At 41.0% G+C, this 20,740-nt stretch overlaps 1 protein-coding gene across 10 annotated transcripts in view; it reads right to left on the reverse strand.

Moving 5' to 3' along the window:
* Positions 1–13,730, reverse strand: part of LOC133993664 (transcription factor COE1-A-like) — a 54,396-nt gene extending 40,666 nt beyond the window's left edge. For 9 of the 10 annotated variants that reach the window (XM_062432666.1, XM_062432660.1, XM_062432664.1 and 6 more), the window contains exons 1-6: positions 13,600–13,730; positions 12,674–12,830; positions 11,916–11,979; positions 10,510–10,565; positions 4,116–4,189; positions 1–53 (exon numbers count right to left, since the gene is read on the reverse strand). The exon at positions 1–53 is cut by the window's left edge and continues 16 nt beyond it. In XM_062432666.1, the coding sequence (XP_062288650.1) occupies positions 1–53; positions 4,116–4,189; positions 10,510–10,565; positions 11,916–11,979; positions 12,674–12,830; positions 13,600–13,730 (535 nt within the window). The remainder of the gene's footprint in view (positions 54–4,115; positions 4,190–10,509; positions 10,566–11,915; positions 11,980–12,673; positions 12,831–13,599) is intronic. The other variant, XM_062432662.1, reaches the window with a different exon arrangement.
* Positions 13,731–20,740: the final 7,010 nt, after the last annotated feature.

The raw sequence follows: 20,740 nt of genomic DNA on the forward strand, positions 1-20,740 counted from the left end.
GGTCTGAGGGTGTCTCATTACGGTTTCCGCAGCTCTTCTTGTCACAGCACCGACTGAGAAAAGAGAAGAAGAAAAGGGGCAAAGTTACAAAAGGCTCAGACAAAGCCAACACACAGTGCAGCATATTGAAGTTCAAATTTAGATGTTTAAATGGGAGTGTTACACCATATGCGCTTTATTTTCTCTGATGTACTGAACGTTATCACTGTGTTCACAGCAACTGATCAAGTCTGTCTGAAAACAGGCCAACAGGAGTTTTTCAGAAAGAAGTGAGTGTGCTGTGCCGAGCAGGGCTGCGCTGACAGCATGGATAAAAATAGACTTATATGACACGGAAAGTGAGTGTATAGCAGGATCTGAAAGAAATACACTAAGTTTTTTAGGGGACTAGCCAGCTGGTGAGCTTAGCCGTTTTGTGGTACCCTCCTACTGTTCATCTACAGACATACAGTGTGTAGTGCACATAGTGAGACGACTGACTGTTTCCATTTTAAAATAGATATATCAACCACAGCTGAAACAGGCAGAGCTGGATTGAGACCTCCATGGGTCCCCGGGTGTTTAATCTGAGCCCCAACTGATTATGAAGGAGGACTTCATCAACAGAGATCATCCAGAGTCTGGTTACGCAGGTTGGTTAAGCAACAAAAGCACATTTGTCAAGGATAGGAAGAAATTACATTTTCAGTTCAGACCATGATCTGTTTGTCATCCTTCCTCAACAAATGATGTGAGTGACTAAACATAACCAGCAAGAACAGCTGATACATTCAATCTCAACATTTCTCATTATATCAATAGAGGATGTGGTCTTGGTGGCTTCATGTTTCCTTCTAGACATATTTGCTGTTGCAAAATAGTAGTATATACCATACAGTCTATGGTATATACACGTAAATAATTAGGAAATAGGGTTCCAGGTGGTCCACTAGCTAAATAAATAAAATGATTTGTATAGTTTCCTCAAAGAATGCATATAATCATATATATCAGACATATCTCATATGCAAAAAATCTTTAAAGACTATTTCTTTTCTTCTTTGATTTTAAAGGCCATTCATATTCATGGTAAAACCAAGCAGTAGCTACTACGGCTTGAGTCTGAGGCCAATGTACAAGTACTTTTATGTGTAATGCCACAACAGCCACAAACAAGCTGGCATGTTTTTGTCTTTCCCACCTGTTAGCTATGCTGCACCTGTTAGGGCGGGGGCAACCTACAACTTGATCATCTTTATTATTCAATGCCACCAGATGACATCACACCTGATACAGATGATCAACAGGACAATCTCCCCAGGGACTCTGTGCACTCGTTTTACATCTGGAGCAGCACCTTCTATAGTTTTGAACCAGTGAAGATTCACTTAAATAAATGATATACAGTAGGCTATTAATGATTTTTGAGAGAAGAGTTGCCTTTTGTGGTCTTTTAAAACAGGCCATTACAACCTCTGCTCCGTCGTTATTGCACTGAGCAGGTGAGGTGGCGGGTGGAGAGGACTGAAGAAGCCTTGGAGGCTCAAATGAGGAAAGGGTGTGACACACACACACACACACACACACAGGTAAGAAAGAAAGAAAAAAGTGGCGTCCCCACCAAAATTCACACAATGTGTACACTACAAGTCTGTCAAAGAGGCTTTCTTGTGTGCATCAATTATGAATAAAGGTGTAAGCAGGAGAGGAGGAGAGGGGGGTGAAGCCAGAGGTGGGAGTGGTGGTAATAAGTGAAAGGGTGAGCGTGGGAGGGAAAGCTAAAACAAGGGGGAGAGGTTTGTGAGGGAAGAAGAGGAAGGGGAGACATCTCAGGTTTCCGACTGTCACAGATGGCAGGGGTGGAAAGAAAGAGACTGATACGTTACACCTTACACATTGTCTCCACTATCTGCTGCTCTGCCTCTCTTTCTGTTCTCTTCTGTCACTTCCTTTCTGTCGCTCTATGAACTGGGTCACTACTCCCGTCGGAGGACAGCAAAGCACCAGTTAGAGGTTAGAGAGGAGGAAAGAAAATGGAAGATAAGGGAATGGGAAAATTGGGAGAGGGGGGAAAGAGAGGAAAGCTAAGCCTGAAGAGGGAAGGATGGGTGAGGAGGAGGAGGAGAAGAGGAGGTGAAGTAGATGAGGAGGGAAGATTAAAGGGGGGGTAGTAGAGGAAGAGAAGAAGGGAGCAGGGTGAAAGAGGTTATAAATGGAGGGGAGTGGGAAGGAAAACGAGGGGCGGGATGGGGGTAATGTAGCACTTATTGCTCTGGATCCTGGTGATCTAATCATGTGCACTCCCCCTGCATCCCTCCTCCTAACCCTAACCCCCCCCCCCCCACACACACACACACACACACACACACATACATACACACAGTGTGCACACACACTTTTAAACAATAGAGTCTTAATAGCATGAATTGAAGATATCGTTTTCACCTGTTCTTTATATGAAAATGTGAGTAATAATTATTTACAATTCATCAATAAGAAGATGTCCGTATTTGCTCATAATCTGCTTTTTTCTTTGTTGTAATTTCATAAAAAAAAATATCAAATATATTTGATAGCCAACAGAGGTTTCAAATATGAAAGTAATCCTCATTTTCAAGAAACAATTACTGTGAGTGAAATATTTGCTAACCAGCATTCTCAGGATGAAGCCATCTATATATATATACATATTGTACAGCACAGCAGCCTCCTCCATCTATTCGAGAGTGAAACCTCTGTTCGTGCCAGAGCTCCAACCAGGTTTGTGACTCAGGGCTGTGTGGTGGCAGATTGGCTGGGAGCATATGGCTAATAGCACCATCATGACAATGAGCCACACTGATTAATGGATGCCCTGAGCTCTTTGTGTGTGCGTTTTCCGTTGTGTGTTGTGTGAGGCCCCCGCTGCAGTATCAGCATGTGAGAACACGAGGCAACAGCCGTAACTTTGACCTCAGCGGCTGTTGCAAACAAGCCAGTGTTTACACTCGCTGCAGAAGTCGTACTTTCTGCACTGCTCCAGCTGCACTGTTGCTCCGCCGGAGGAAGATTTTGAATAACCCTGCAGGACAGACGCAGCGTGGAGGGTTTTCTACAGTATGGTCCGTATATGGTAAATGGTAAATGGACTGTACTTTTATAGCGCTTTTCTAGTCTTCCGACCACTCAAAGTGCTTATATATGTACATATATGGTCTGTTCTCAATGTATTCCTCACATGATGAACAACAATAAGTTACGATAAAATGTGTCGCCAAACACAATTTATTTACAAATTCCTTATGAATAATATCAGAATTTCAATGGGGTTTTCCATAAACCTCGGCAGCTGAACTGCCCGAGCTGTAGAATAAAATATTAGTGTGCCTGATTTCACAGCGGAAATCCCTGCTTGTGCATATAGATGAACCCCAATTTATATTGTTACAGTTAAAGTTGTTCAGTGACAAGGTCAGGGAATAAGAAAAACTTAATTCATGTGCTAAATTTGAATTTTTATAACTGTGGTGTGCATGAGCGAGCGTGCATATGCATACTTTTGTGTGTGTGTGCATGTGTGTGTGTGAGTCCCTGCCTATATTTTATAGTCACATTGTGGAGGAGGGCCCATTTGTTAGCCATGAAACAACAGGAGGGTTCAGATTGACTAATGAGTTTCTCTGTGTCCTAATTAACCAGGCGTCACACACACACACACACATGCACCAACGCATGCATCCACACACACACATTTTCTATTGTATAGGATAGGTTGGTAAAATGCCTCTATAAATAGAGCTCTTTCCTCCCAACCTACTTCTGAAGAAATTCATCTTTAGATTATAATTAAAGCAACAACTCTGATAGCTAAAAACCCATCTTCCTAAACTGATATGGCTTTGTATGTATGTGTATGTCTGCGTCCGGATGTGTATGTGTGGGGGGGTTAATGAGGGTGACAAAATAAGAAATGTTTCAGAGTACAGGGAGGTGATTGGTGAGAGCTCTCTGCAGATGAACAAAGTATGTTGCAGAAGGTAAGAGGATAAAGGAAAGGGGATGGAGGAAAGGAGAAGAGAGGAGAGGAGCTGTAAGGATTCTGTGATGAAGATGGAGGTGAGATGAGGAAGTATTACATGTGATGCAGTTACTCTCACCTGCACATGATTTCATGTGTCAGCAGCACTCTGCACATCTCTGGATTCTTGTCTTGGCCTTCATAAATAATCGCCTGAAAAGACAGAGAGACAAAGAGAGACACAGAGAGACAAAGAAGTTAGCAGACTGACAGTTAAACAGAATAAAAAAGGAGTTAAAATCCAGAGAAGGGTCCTCTTCATCCCTAATATTGTGTTGGTTTCAAGTGTGAGTAGAATTGGATTAATAATAATTATAATAATTATAACTCATAACTTACTATGATATCTGTTACCTTTATAAACACAACATAAGCACATGTTTCACACACTCTGATAGTCACTGTCTGCACCAGTGCATGGATGCGTTAAAATGTATTTGCATGTTTTCAGACCACTGCACCCAGACCGTTATATTTTGCAGCGCTGCATTGTGGAACAACAATGACAACGTTAAACTAGAAAGATCGATGTTTTTTTTAGTAGCCGTTAATGGGTCGGTTCCCACTTCACCTTAAAGAACACGTAGATCAGCAGCAACACCTCTGCTTCACATACACATACACACATTCATTGCCTCTGCGTGGAGCATATATCACCCCCCCACACACACACACACACACGCACACACCTCGTTCACACACTTCATTTTAGAAAATCCACAAAATAACAACCATATTGCATCTGCTCACATGCCGATCAGGTGAATCTCTGAAGTCTAACGTTCCAAAGAATAAAGTTGTGTATTCGTAGTGGCCACAGTTTTGTAAAGGGCTCCTGCTTTACTGTCCTTCAGCTACACAATATTCCTGGTTCTTTTTTAAGGAAGCCCAGAATAAAAAGACATCACAAGTCACAGACCACTAAGCTATCTATCAATCAGTTCACATGCCCTGTCTGTCTGTGGTCTATTGCAGTCTGTTTGATCCGTCGCTCCAAACTGAAGCGAGTCTCACTGAATGACAAGCTCACTTTTCTCAGGGAACGATAAAGAAGTTTCATTGTCTTCTATCGTAGTCTTCAGCTGGGTTTCAAACTACTTGCTGCCATCAAGGGAATATAAGTTTAGGATATATATATATATATGAGCAGACAATGTGAACAACCCGTATAACAACCTTTGCAACAAAGGCTACAGAACGGACGTCTGTTAGTGGGCATGCACAAACAATCTGATGTCAGCGTGAGGAGGAAGTAGTGTTAACTTTCCAAACAAAGCATTCAAAGCAGTAAACCTTCGCTGCGTTTGTGTCTCAGGGAGCATTTTTTACACACCTTCACCTCAGGTGTTGGTACTTTGACCCTGTTTAACATCAACATCTTACATCATAGCAGTATAAAAATGCCAGAAAATCACAAAAAGCCTGATATGGCCCCTTTAAAGAGAAATATTGTATAAATCTCATCTTAACGTGAGTCTGAATTGTCCCACCGGGGGCCCCAGGGCAAGCATGTCCTATATGGGGCCCTAAAATAAGCTGAGACTGTGAGCCCCTCATTTGTAGAAACTACAGCCTACATAGCCCCCAGAATAGCTTGGAGCTCTGCAGCATTAATAGGGAGCAGCGATCGCGGCTGCACAGTCAAAGGGCCCCATTACAATATTGTTGTAGCCTAAAGCATTTCACAGTAATAGCTAGTTGTCTCCAGGACCCTCTGTGTTTCTGGAATGGGAGCCCCCATTTTTTTCAGGGCCCTGGGTCTTTGGCAGTTGTAATCTCTCATGCATGTGCATGTATTCAGGTTGAAAACCACCTGCTGAAATGTATCGAGACATTAACCTGGAGCCTTCAGGGCTCTTTGTGATCCAGAAACCATAGAATTGTGCAAACCCAGTCAATGCAGATGAGTAAAATTAGACAGAGCTAATGCTCAGCTAATATTTCCAAAAGAACCACTTCAGAAGATCTACATGATGACGGACATGATGGCAGAGTAGAGGCTCGAGTGTGATTTCAGCCAAATGGGAAGCAAAAAAAGTCCAGAATACGAAAAACGCAGATATCCAGACTGAAAACCTTTCAGCTGACCTCAGCCAAAGCAAAGAAGCTCCTGTTGACACACACCATAGAAGTTGATCCAACAGCCATTTGAAACAGTTTCTCTTATCCCTCTCCATCAAAATCGAAACTGTAACATTTTCCCTCGTTTGTGGTTTAATGAAATCAAATCTGAGTGTGGGAACTGTAGTAAAATTATAGAACAGACAGGATTTGAAGAGGAAATGTACTTTATAAACCATACTCCTGTCTATGATTAGACCTGCTCGTTGTGCCCTGGGAAAAGAGTGGGCCAGGCAACTTCCTCTAAACTTCTAAACTTGCTTTATACCCTGGACAAACATGAATCAATGTCACCTCAACTTCTCTTTCCTTCTCTCTTTTTTGCAATTGTGCTCTTTTGTTGCTCTTTTTCTCTCTCTTACACACACACACACACCTTGTGCCAGGTGAATGCATTTATCTTTATGAACAGAATTAGGACTGAGGTAACGGTGCTTTCCTCCAAAATCACAGCAGAGGTCAATACATCATTATGTGTTCTCTTTTTTAAATCTATCACCTCCTGCTCATAACTCTGCAATGGACAGAATATATCGATACACACACATACTAACTCAAATTAACCATAGCTCCATTATCCTGGTTGACCATAACGTTAGCAGGTCACTTTTTCCTTTTTGAGTTCTTTCCTAAGTGAGTCCTCACTCTTCCTAATGTTGACTCATCTCCTTCTGTGCCAGACCAAAAACCTGGTAGCCTAATCCTTGCTTTGTTTTGACCCTGTTTGCGGGCCTATTAACTGCATCAGTATGACAATGATTTTATGGATCATAGAAGTTAAACTTTTCCTGAGAATTCCTGAGAACGCTTGCTCTGTCCCACTTGGCAACTTGAGCCATCTTAAGGTCCAAGTAAGAAAAAATTGACTACCAGAAAGATTAATTTGCAAATAATATTTAATCTTCCCTCAATGACAAGGTCTTGGCTAAGTGTGTGACTTCCTCTATGCCGTCCAGGCCGCTGTTCATCTTCATCACTCTGTCACCTCGTCTGCTTTGCTCCTCTCTTTTATCTGCATTTTCCTCCTCCCTCTCCTCCCTCTCCTCCCTCTCCTCCCTCTCCTCCCTCTCCTCCGCCTTTCATACAGCATCTCTGCTGCGCTCTCCTCCTGCCTTTGAAGTTGCGTGACATGCGTGGCGTGTAAACAAGGCGGCAATAAGCAGGGGAACACACTTCTTCCTGCGTTAGTGTCAGGTCGACTAGAGAGCTACTGATTCGACGAGGCCAAAATGACAGACGTTGTATTCTCTGGGAAAAGAGTCGTGATCAACACACCCTGCCTTGCTTCTAAAGAGTAAGAGGTGTTCTTTTTTCCACTTAACACAATCACTGCTGGCCCTCTCAGTGCACACACACACACAAAACAGGTAGATAAAAAGAAATAGCAGACTAGAAAATGAAGTGCCAAACACTGGGGTAGGCTTTACTTTCCTACCAGCAGAAACATCAATAAACAGAATCAGTGATATTAAAGTAACAGAGCAGCATCCAGTAATATTCTCCCTGCAGCAGATCCACATTAAATAGCAAAACCTCAGACCTTACTTCTACAGATTTAAATACTGGACAACACTGAACAACAGCCAAAGCTGGAAGTCTGCACTTTAATGGCACCTTCTGTCATTTTTGACCATATAAAATGCATCCATGTGTGTGCAGAGTAACTAAATATTGTATGTTTACTGAATGAATCATATTCAGAAACTTAGAGGGGAAAGGTTCTGATATCGCTAGCAGACAATTTGCTACTCGACTAACTTCTGTGCCACAGTGTAATCTCTCATTGAGGGTTTCTGTTCTCTGTCTTTACCATTCGTATTTTACATGACATTTTGATCTGCAGCACTTGCTATTAGTATTTTAACCCATTGTGAACTATTAAAATGTATCTAACCTGCTACACCCATCATCTTTAAAATAGGTCAGAGGTGTGAAATCACTATGGTCCATTTTAATGGTTGCAGCCACTTGACTGATCATTGTGTATCAAGCTGGTGACGTTAAAACCTCACATATCTTGGGATTGTGGATTGTGTCTCTTAGAGGCTGCAAACACAGAAATATTAAATCGGTCTTACATTGTTTTTTTAACTGTTCGGTTAGATGGTAGAGCTGCTGGTAGTTTTGAATTATTTCAATATAGTTTTTTTTAATATTTTACTTCTATACAAGTATCTCAAATTTCAAGTTTACAAACATGACTGAAAGAAATCTTAAACATCATCTGAAACATGAGCAGCTTATCTATTGTCTTACTGTAAAGACTATATTACTGTTTTAAAAGCCTGTCAGATGGAGATACAGATGTTTGTTTTTGTTTTTGGATCACAATGTGTCTTTAATAGTGAATTAATTTTAAACAGAAACGCAAACTCTGGGAACAATGAGTCAATGAGTGGCAGACCAGCAGAGTGTAAGTGTGTCGTCTGTCTGGTCTGTGTGTGTCTGCAAGTGTGTGTGTGTGTGTGTGTGTGTGTGTGTGTGTGTGTGTGTGTGTGTGTGTGTGTGTGTGTGTGTGTGTGTGTGTGTGTGTGTGTGTGTGTGTGTGTGTGTGTGTGTGTGTGTGTGTGTGGTAAGAGAGAGAAAGTGGCCATGACATCACTGACCAATGAATCCAACCACACAGCTGTTTTGGTTTGACCACCTGTTAGTGTTCCATTGCTTTACCGCTGCGAATCACACAGACACACATACACGCGCACACACATACACACACACACACACACACATACATACACACAAATAACGGCTGAGGTTTTTTTTCTTTTGCCAGCACAAAGAGATTTTATGTTTGAAAAGGAAAAGTCCTTTTTCCCCAAGGCACTGAGGCATCTGCCTGTGTGACTGTCAGTCTGTGGATGTGAGTATGTGTGTGTGTGTGTGTGTGTGTGTGTGTGTGTGTGTGTGTGTGTGTGTGTGTGTGTGTGTGTGTGTGTGTGTGTGTGTGTGTGTGTGTGTGTGTGTGTGTGTGTGTGTGTGTGTGTGTGTGTGTGTTTAAGCATCCAGACAAAACTGCACAATGTCCAATAAAGCATGCTCAATTGTGGACCAGGTATTCCTCACGTTGTGGGGACCTAAATCTGTTTTACACAGTTTTGTCCCTTGCGGGGACATAAAGCATTTCCACTTTGCATAAATCAGGTGAAGACTTCATTTATAGTTAAGGTGAGTTTAGGGTTATGGTTAAAGTTTGGATAAGACTCCAAGAAATGAATGCAAGTCAATGTAATGTCCTCTGATGTGATGGAAACACGAGTGTGTGTGTGTGTGTGTGTGTGTGTGTGTGTGTGTGTGTGTGTGTGTGTGTGTGTGTGTGTGTGTGTGTGTGTGTGTGTGTGTGTGTGTGTGTGTGTGTGTGTGTGTGTGTGTGTGTGTGTGTGTGCTGGTCTCTTACCCCACCAGGCTCAAGCTAAACAGTGTTATTAGGGAACAGTGTGGTCTCTTAGGCCTGCCAGAAACAGACACACACACTCAGCATGTGGTGCAGCGCAGCGGCAGCAGCAATGTGACACTCTATCAGGGCCTGGAGTCACATTAGCAAGTATTCAGTGCATAGTGTGGCTCCATATACCTTGCCCCCACACACATACACAATGCATTACACCACACAGAAAACTCTCACTCTCTGTTCCTTGTGCAAAAACAAAAAAAAGACATCTTTCTTCTGTCTGACTGTTTACCTGAGGAACATTGAGCACAAAAACTGTCTATCTCTCTGTCTTACATCTGTTGTCTCTCTCCTTCCTCTCCCTGCATCCTCTCTCTGTCTCTCGCTCATAAACGCACATATAAACAAAAACACAAACATTAACAGAAAAATTGGATCTGATCAGAAAAAAACGCTTGCTGCTCAGCACACCAAATCCCAGAGGTGCCGTTATATCTTTCCACTTCCCACTGTGAGTAGCAGAATTACGCTCCTGTTCCTCAACACCCGCTCGCTGCCTCCTCGCTCTAATCACAGCGAGAAAAGTACAGGCAAAAAATGCCTGGAGCCATGCAGTGTATGTGCCCCCCACCCACTCACACACACACACACAGACACTGTAGAAACACCCACCCACAGACACACACACACACACACACACACACACACACACACACACACAGTTTTCGTGTGTGCAAGTACATGCAGATAGAAGAGGGCGGCGGAGTACAGGCGGATCAGTGGAGCAGCTCATTGTCAGAGAGGTAACAAGAGAGGTGACAGACTGCTGTGTGTGTGTGTGTGTGTGTGTGTGTGTGTGTGTGTGTGTGTGTGTGTGTGTGTGTGTGTGTGTGTGTGTGTGTGTGTGTGTGTGTGTGTGTGTGTGTGTGTGTGTGTGTGTGTGTGTGTGTGTGTGTGTGTTTACCTGTTTAGTCATGGAGTCTATGAGTCGAACATAAAAGTCCTGCTCTGTTCTGATGCCTGTTGGGACGCAGGAGAAGAAAGAAAATCATAAACTCGACATAGATTTTTGACAAGCACAACAACACACACATATTTAAAAAATAATAATAATAACTTGTTCAGTCAAATAAGGCAAAGCTTAATTACTGCAGGAGGTTCTCGTGCAGAAAAAGTAAAGCCCAGTAGTTCCCAACCCGGGGGCTCAAGATCCCGTAAGATAAATCTTCAGGTTCAGGAGATGATTAACATAAAATATTTCTAGTAAACAAAATTATATGTATTTTTCTGACTTCTTTTTAACTCTTTGTTTTTAATAAATTCTTCTAAATACCTCTTTAGGGGAAAGGCCTCTAAAAATCATTGAAGTGAGACAATCTCTGAAGGAACTCACACAGGCAACCTGACATCGCACAATTTAAGGGTTCACAAATGAAAAGGGTTGTACTGTGGAGGCTTCAGAGTATGTGTGTGTGTGTGTGTGTGTGTGTGTGTGTGTGTGTGTGTGTGTGTGTGTGTGTGTGTGTGTGTGTGTGTGTGTGTGTGTGTGTGTGTGTGTGTGTGTGTGTGTGTGTATTACAGATCGCCCAGTACCTGTTCATCACTTCACACTGTGACATTAATACTACTAAACTTTTGTGTGTTTTATTGTAATATTGAGCCTAAGTCAAGTCAAGTCAATGTTATTATTATAGCCCAAAAGATATTTACAATTTGTCCAACATCCTGCCCGTCTGCTCCAGTTATGATACAATTAAAAAACTTGAGATTCGGACACCCAAAACCCATTAAACTCACATTCTGTTTTTATTGCAATGCCCACTTACAGAGATATTAAATCAATAATCACAAGGCATAAATTGTAGCTTTTAATTATGCCCACATGTGTTAATCCCAGAGGAGGCTGGAGCTGTGATATCCCTGACACTTTATATAGTTTCCCTCCCAGCTGAGAGTGAGTCTGATAGGCCTGAACACCAACAACATGCAGCCACACTGAACTGACAGCACCACTTCCCAATGGTCAAACTCTTTAAAAAAGACAATGACAGTGACTAAACCACAAAGCAGACACATTTAAATCATGTGCTGCAGTTGCTTTAAAACAGTCAAAATGAATCCATGAAATCAGTCAAATGACATAACTGTTAAAACACCCCCCAAAAAGTGCAGTTTGTGCAAGTTGTGGCAGCCTGTTGGCCCTCTGCAACACTTCAGCTCACTGCTTCCAGGAAAGGACACATTTACCCCACATTTAAATCTTAAAAAAAAAAAAACCCATCAGCTGGTCAGTGTGAATTTGTTCTCTAACTCAAAGCTGATGTGGTTAAAAATAATTATGAGTGTTTGAGTGTCAGGCTCCTCACTCACCGTTACTGTACAGGAGCTGCAGCCGGTAATGAATCCCGTTATTGGTCTTTTCTCCGCTCGTCTCCTTAAGACACACAACAAACACTGAGCTGTTTATTGAATTTTTTTTTAGGAGGTGTGTGTGTGTGTGTGTGTGTGTGTGCAGCTCCATGCAGATGTAGGCCTGCAGAATACATCCAAGTAATTGAATACTTAAATAAACGTGATTTATGTTCACAGCGGGGCTCCCCTGTTAATGTCTCCGTGTGTAATCATATTGTGGCTTTTTTTTTTTAATTCCTCTGTAATCACCGGTTATGTTTGCAGGGCGAATAAATCTCAACACTGAATTTCAGCTAATTTAAATGGTGTCATAACTGATGAGGAGACCAATCGCCCCGCCGTTGTTTACAAAAGAAAAGTGGTTGTGTTGAAAAGAGCTGTAAATTAAAAAAACATTTCAATGTCTAAAAGGGATTTTCTGCTATTGTCAAATACAAAACTGGATCGAAAGAGGATTTTGAAATACAGTATTTGCATTTATTGTGTGTTATATATGTCTCATTTTAGCCACAATTGGCTAATAGAAATAATAATAATAATAATAATAGCCAATTAATAGGCTGGTAATAATTGTTCTTTTTAAATAAAAATGTTTAAGTTATTAAAATCAGTGGTATAACAGTAGAATAATCAGGCCTTGAGAAACAATAAATTGTAAATAATCTTTCGGGATATTGAATAATGAGGCCGTTGTGAGTTTGAATTTCTGCACCGACCTTTTCTTTCTCGATGAAGCCCACGAAGTTGGTCCTCTCGATCTCCACCGGCTGACCCTGCCGGTCGTACAGAGCCAGGACGAAGTGGAAGAAGTTGGACTTCCGCAGGTTGGAGGGTGGCTGCTTCTCAAAGTGAGCCCGGGCCAGACCCACTCCACTGCGGACACACAGGCGCGGAGGAGTCGGTGTTAGGATGGTGGAGGAGCTACAGTAGTTGAACTTTGTAAAGATATATAATTGTTTCTAAAAATATGAGGGCCTATAATCTGTGCACATTTTTATTTGCTTGATTTGATTCTTTTAAAGCTTAGCTCGAGGATGTTTATTATTTTCAAGAGAGGCTATTTTATGAAAAATACTTCAACCTCAAATATTTCATATTTCCTTTCATGAGGTCATGATTTATTCACCTTGACATCACTGACTCTGCGACCAAAGGGGGGGCATTTATTCCCCTTAAATACAACTTTGTAAAAGGCAGCATGTACATTTTATTTTCTTCTTAATTTTAATCAAGCATTATGAACCAATGATTTATGTATTTTGCCCTTTTGGCTTCTTGCTCATTAAACCACAGCTAAGTAAAAAAGGACAGAAGATGAGTGTTGTGCGTAAAAATCTGTGGCACAAACACATGTTGCAATTAGCCTATGTTAGCGCGTTGCCTTTAAATTAATCAGGCTATTTATGTGCTGGTGTATCATCCCCCATAAGAATCTCAATTTCCAAAATTATCCTAGCAGCAGTTTTAAATCCACGTTTCTTTCTCCGGACAGCGCCGCAGAGACAGCAGCATCAACACAGCCTCGTGTCCTGCACAGGCGGCTGTGGAGTCTTGACAGAGGAAGAAAAAAACACGTTGTTTCCATGATTTGGTAAATGCAGGAGGATGGTAGCGTGTCTCCTCCAACACGGCCAAAGCTCACCTTTGGGCGGCTGTGGCGGCGTCCAGCACGCCGCCCCCTTGCATCCAGCTCCGGACAGAATTCATTCCTCCCAGCGGCTCCTCCTTCAGGCTGCTGCCGCTTCTCTGGATGCTCTCTTGGATTCCGAACATGAACAAACCTCCGTGGCTCAGTGCCTGTCCCTTCAGTATCTGGGTCTTTCCTCGCCTGGCTGTGCACTTGTTCCCCCGTGGATCCTTCACTCTGACTCAAGAGGAGCAACGTGGGTGCGCGCTCTCTGCTGCTGAGCGCCTCGCAAGAAAATCAAGTAGCGGACTCTTTATTCCTCTAATACTTGTCCTGAGCAGAGTGGGGGCTAAAACAGAGGGGAAATCATGTCGAAATAGTGTCCAAACTCTTAAAACAAAGATTTATTTCGCCAGAAGGACAGCAGGAAGTGGACTGGCCCAGTGTGGAAAGCTGTTAAAAAGTCACTCCTGATGCACTTAGAGATCCACAGTTTGAGCTGTCAGAGAGAAAAGAGAGATCAACTTAGCACCCAGATGAGATGTCATCATTATGTGACACTCTTCTCTTTGCTCGGCTACCTCTCCTTCTGACTTAGTCCAGCAGTCCGGGACGTGTTGAGGGTCTGTGGTGTCCAGAGCAGCGCTGCTTTCCTCCGGATGGCTCAGCTCTCTCTCGCCGCTACGCTCTCTCTCTCTCTCTCTCTCTCTCTCTCTCTCTCTCTCTCTCTCTCTCTCTCTCTCTCTCTCTCTCTCTCTCTCTCTCTCTCTCTCTCTCTCTCTCTCTCTCTCTCTCTCTCTCTCTCTGAGGAGAAACGCTTTGTGACTCTTCCCAAAGGACTCTCTCTGAGAACCAAACACGGGCTTCTCCCGCCCCAGGGGGAGAGAGGGAGCTAGGATGGAAAGGGAGGGGAAGAGGGGAGGGGACCGGAGGAGAGGAGGGGAGGGGACAAGACGGGAGGAGAAAAGAGGAGAGGAGAGGAGAGGAGAGGAGAGGAGAGGAGACGCCCCCAAACAAAGGCTAGAGTGGAGTCTGGTCCGCCTCATGTGTGCAGCTCTGTCCTCCTCAGTCCTGTCCCGCTCTTATCTGTAGCTACATCTGAACAATAATTCAACACAACACTGAAAATGACTAGATGGGAAAGTTCCATGCAGAGCAGAGTCATGATCCTGCTGGTAGATTGCTAAATGGCACCTCAGCAGGATGGATATCTCTTAATTACCTAAAATATCAAAGCACATATTAGCAGGGAAAGATTAAAAATGTACAGGGTTTAAGTCATGGTCAAATAAAATGGTTATTTTTCTTATTCATGAAAAAAAAAGCCTGTTTTCAGACATCCAAGTTTCTGGCAAATTCGGAATAAATTAAATACTGGATTTAATAATGCGCGTAATGAAGCTTTTATGTTTTAAAAATGAAATTTAAAGAATTAAAAAAACATTGATATGTCGCACGTATACAGTATAGGGCCCGCTATTAGACAAATGTTATCAGGAGACATTAGGGGAATTTGATATTTGATATGAAACCTCAGCCTGCGCATTTAGATCTTTACCTTTATTTAGAGCAGCTGCTGAGGCTCAATTATAAAAAGCCATGTTTCATCGCCACAACATATCCATGCACCCCATTGTCTTTCTGTAGACCTGTTTATTGCAGACTATAGCGCCGCAAGACGCACAAACAAAAGTGACAATAACAATAATTAGCTCGAAATAACAATGAACATAATTGAGGATAATTGCTACCAGATTTCCCCGCTTTGTCTCTCCCTCCAGCACCATCTGTTATTTGAAACAATTCATCACACCGCAGAGAGGAGATCCAGACAAAATACAAATATTAATAGATAATTCTGTCAACTCTTTTTTTTTTTTAAATAATAGATTTATATAAAAAAGCTATTGATCTGTTAAGGTGCAAAAGGTCAAATACTTTTGTATTATTCAGCCGGCTGTGGAAATGATTGGCAGGGCGAACTGGCGCAGATCCAGCCTTTAATTCCCAAAGGTTATATTGAAAAACGCTCTTGACCTTGATTATGGAGAATAAGAGTCTTTTATGCTCCAGTTTCCTGCTTATAGAGGAGAGAGAGAGACAGGAGCACGTATACAGCTGAGGGGGGAAATATGAGTGATGGATCTGATCGGAGAGGGCTAAATTTAAAGATATTAAAGAAAATACTCATATATGCATCTCAGCTCTTACATGATACCACAAGACTTAATCTAATGGGTTAGATTATTATAGAATTAGGCCTCAAAATGTTTAAAGGGATCAGTTATATTTTTAGGAAGAGATATATTATCTTTATGAGACAGATTTCACATTTTTAATTGATGATTGATGACGAAAAGTGAGACTCAAATCCTGTTTTGGATTATTGTATCACACGATGCTGCACATTGAAAAACCAACTGAAAAAGTTGAATTATGCCTCATATAATCTATATGAATAGTGTTAAAGTGTTAAACTGGAGATTTGCAAAAGAGAGATTATAAAATTATCTTAAAAATAAAAACTTTAACATGATTAAAATGATGATTTTGAGTCCAACGGGAGCACTTTGAAGAACAGGAGCAGCATCGTGTCCGATATAATGTCACTATGAACTCACTGTGACAGAAATAGTGCTGGCTGTGTGTGTCTGCGTGTCCCTCTCCTACTGTCAGTTCACTATCAGTCTATAAACAACACAACAGCGCCATCGTGTGGCTGAACCGTTTAACTACACAAGAGCTGGTGCACCGGACCTTATATTAAAGTTCCCCTCCAGACTTTATGAAGGCATATATAAAAAAAATACTCTACTTTGTGCTAATTTGTGTCTAATATGGGATTTTTCCCCACAAAAAAGTTAAATTAGTCCCCATCCACTCAAAAATATATCCTCCTCCTCCTACAGTTGGATGTTTGAGATTCACTGTGTGATGATGGGTCAATGACGTATAAGGATTTTCAACAACTCAATTGTAGAATAATAAAAACAAGCATATCTAATGCAGTAGTTCAAACATTCAGAATGTTGTGTACCTGAAGATCCGTATTATAAATTTGAAAGTGATTTTAGTGGGTTTTTCAAGATTAATTGGCACTGGCCTTAAAAACGTCACGTGGTGCGACCATGATTCATCTTGAAATATCTTATATAAATAAAAGATCAACATTTACAAACATTTAAAAAAAAAAATGCAAATACTTTGTTTCCAAACACTTTATATTACTGAAAACTTGTAAAAAAAAAAAAAAAAAAAAAAAAAAAAAAGATGTGAAGCGTGTTAAGTAAATTCATTTATTTCAAGATGAATCATGGTCGCACCACATGACTTTTTTTAAGGCCAGTGCCAATTAATCATGAAAAACCCACTAAAATCACTTAATTTCAAAATTATAACATTCTGAATGTTTGAACTACTGCATTAGATATCCTTGTTTTTATTATTCTAAAATTGAGTTGTGGTAAATCCTTATACGTCATTGACCCGTATGTGTGCAGAGTTTGACACTCAAAGGCTGTTTTCATTCATCTGCTTAAAGTAGAAAAATTCTCTGTGCAATAAAAGTCTGATTTTAAGGGGTAGGCCTACGAACAGGATTTGTGACATCACATATCGTTTGGAGCCAATCATGGTCCAAAATTCAACTCACACAAGTGTGATGAGGAAACCTGAAGCTTCCAGTGCACAAATACTGAGAACAGACTTAAAGTAAAGTGGGAGACACCTTGTGTCAAGCAGTTAAACGTTTGAAATGAAAAATATTTGCATATTTATAGTCTGGACTTTTAGTGAGGGAAAAAGAGTAGATACCATTTTAAGAATTTGAAAGTGGTAATTATCCTTTTTTATGGAAAAACCATATTATTCATCACCAATCAGAGTATTTTTAAGGTAAAATGGACAGCATCTATATGGCACCGTTCTAGTCTTCCTACCATTTAAAGTGCTTTACACTAAATGCCACATTCACCCATTCATACAGTGATGGCAGAGGCTACCATGCAAGGTGCCAACCTGCTCAACTATGGAGTTTCTTATCGTTCACATTCATACACTGAAGGCCTTCAAAAGCAATTTGGGGTTCAGTACATCCAGACTGGAGGAGCTGGAGATCAAACCGCAAATCTTCTTATTAGTGGACGACACACTCTACCTCCTGAGGCACAGCTGCCCCAGTTTTATGTCTTAAAACATGACTGGAGTTGATCCTCAAAATGACATATACTCCCTCCTCCTCATTGAATAATCCAAAATATACAGATATGTAAATACTTTTAATTTCAAGAAGTCTCCTACGTTACTGTAAAGTTAATTCTTAGTGTCTGTGCACTGGAGACTTGAAGTTTCAACATCACATTTGTGTAAATTGCAAACTACATAATTGTTGTGATGTCACAGACCACACTATAAGTACATACCTTATACTTAGATTATTATTTTTTTATGAGCATAAAGCAATTTTCCACTTTAAGTGAATGAATGAATTCTGGATTCTGGTGTCAAACTTTGCACTTGCATCATGAAGCTCCAACATCCATCTGTAGGAACAAGAAGAAAGGCATATTTTTGAGTGGTAGAGAACTTTAAGTAACAGGCCTTTGTCACAGAAGACATGTTGATGGTTCACAGTAGTAAACGCACTAGTGTAAATAATAAAATAACAATGGTCATTTTCAGGATCCTGGTATTGTGCACAGTCACAGTTTACTAGGACCAGCAAGTCCTCCAAATTAAACAACCAAATATGTTGTTTGAATGTTGATCCATTGTGCAATGCATGTGCACTACAGGTCCCAAATGTTTTCTATTCTAGACACTTTATATGAATAAGTGGAGCATTAAGTACTCTAAAGCCTGAGAACATGTTGATGCAGTACTGAACATTAATCACTTGAAGGCAGTATGTTTCTGCTGTATGAAATGTATCAGCAGCATTAAAGTAACTAACCCTAACCACTAGACTCTAAGATCACTTCACGCCATGTTTGTGTGACACTGAAGGGTCATTTTCAGGTCAAATATGGTAAACACTGAAAAACCTGTCAAGTTTATAACTGTATTGATAAAGATCTTTTACACAAGTACAAGAGAAATAAGTGTTTGCATCCACAGAGTAAGGAACTTTTTCATCTTTGCTTCAGCATGAGGCAAAATTCAGCTTTTTTTTTTACTATTTGGTGTCTTCTTTTTGATAACACATCTCACAAGAGAAGAAAAAATAATAATAAAACCTCCTCCCCTGCTCTTCTGAAAAAAGACCTTCCCTACAGCAAAAAAGGAAAAAATATATAATTAAAGTATACATATACAGTAGTTTCAGGGTCACAGCTAACCAAGGTTGTGGTCTTTTCTACATTGATTACTCTTTCCTCTCTACTCTAGTCTGATGGATGAAGAGTACAGAAGAGTGGTTAGAAGAGAAAAAGGTACATTTCAACAAAAGCAGGCAACCATTTTTTGGAAACTGGACAAATCTCCGATATCGCCCATCGTACAGAGACAGGTATATTTGATCTACTTTTTAACCAATATTTATTAATGGGAACCAGGCGGGGAGTTCCGGTCCTCTGAAATGATGCGAACGCGGAAGTAACTTAAAACTGCATTCTATCAAAAGGCCACCAGGGGGCGACCGCTTTGGTGTCAAAAGGACTTCCGTCTCTATACAAGTCAATGGAGAATTCACCAACTTCTCACTTGATTTCTAACCTCAGTAAACGTTTTCAAAATGTGTTTATGGTCTCAATCGCTAGTTTAAAGCCTTCTTCAATGCAGTATGATGTTCATTTGTGACATTTTGGCCTCCCTGATTTTATATTTGATGATAAAGCAGGGTATGCATTAGGGCGTGGCTACGTTGTGATTGACAGGTTGATTGGTTCACAGGTTCAGTAGGGCGCCTCATGCTCCTCCTGATGCCCATATAAGTAGAATCCGTGTTGTTTATTTACCCGGCATGCACCGGAAATGTTCAAGATGGCGCTGCCCAGATCCGATACTATTCGCTTCCAAGCAGCAGTCCACAAACCAATGGGTGACGTCACGGATGTTACGTCCATTTTATATACAGTCTATGATGGGAATGGACAGGCCAGCTGACAGTCTTGCCTGGGCCCGGGACGAGATAATCTTAGATGGGCCCCCACGCACCCGGATCTCTCCTTTCCCTTGCTCTTCCTCTCCTCTGCTCTTCCTCTCCTCTCCTCAGTGTTGGGGAAGCTACTTTGCAAGCATAGCTTGTAAAACTACATGTAGTTCAGCCTGACAGTAGTTTGAACAAACTACCATTTTACCCCTAGAGAAATGTAGTTTGTAAAACTACAGCTAAAAAAAGTAGCTTTAGCAACTACTTATACTCATTTAACTCAGCGTTAAATAAATCAACATGTGGTGTATATGAAACTAAATATAATAGCCTACAAAAAATTCACATTCCAGCAGAAATATGCCTCTCAACTCAGTTTTATTTTTTTTAAAGAAAAAAAGCTGGTCAACATACTGTAGGTTCACCATAGACATGTTGGGTAATCTAAAGATATGTTGGGTAATATAAAGAGAAAATGAAAATCATACCCCAGTACCCACATGTAAATCAGAAATGTAAATCAGTCTACAAAAAATGTAATAAAAAACCCAAAGAGGTAGACATATTCTAGATCGGTGTGTCTTCAACAACAATGTTGGCATGTCATGACATGATTCATGCCTTTTTTCAAAAAAATGTTTAATTAACATTTATATTATATAGGTCTTTTTTTAATAAAAATTGTTGTTATTGACCAAAATTGTAGTTTGTAAATTGAGTAGTTTAACTACAAAAAATGACCCAAAAAGTAGTTGAAATACTTGACGCAGCACAACATATGAATGTAGTTTAACTACCAGCAAGTTACAGCTAATTGTAGTTAAGCTATGAAGTTCAACTACATGTAGTTTAAGTCTCCCCAACACTGCCTCTCCTCTGCTCTTCCTACTACTACTCTATCAGACTCGGTCATTTTATTGGGCCATAATGCAGGATCGCTGAAATTAAATATCTGATCAGTCTCTGATCCATCCTGCTCAGACTCTCTGACGGGGGGCAGCGAGCCCCTCCCGCTCCACTGTGACTCTCTCTCTCCTCTCTCTCACCGGTAGCCTGACTCTGTCCCTC

This window comes from Scomber scombrus, chromosome 14 (genome assembly GCF_963691925.1).
Source record: "Scomber scombrus chromosome 14, fScoSco1.1, whole genome shotgun sequence".
Taxonomy (NCBI): Eukaryota; Metazoa; Chordata; class Actinopteri; order Scombriformes; family Scombridae; genus Scomber; species Scomber scombrus.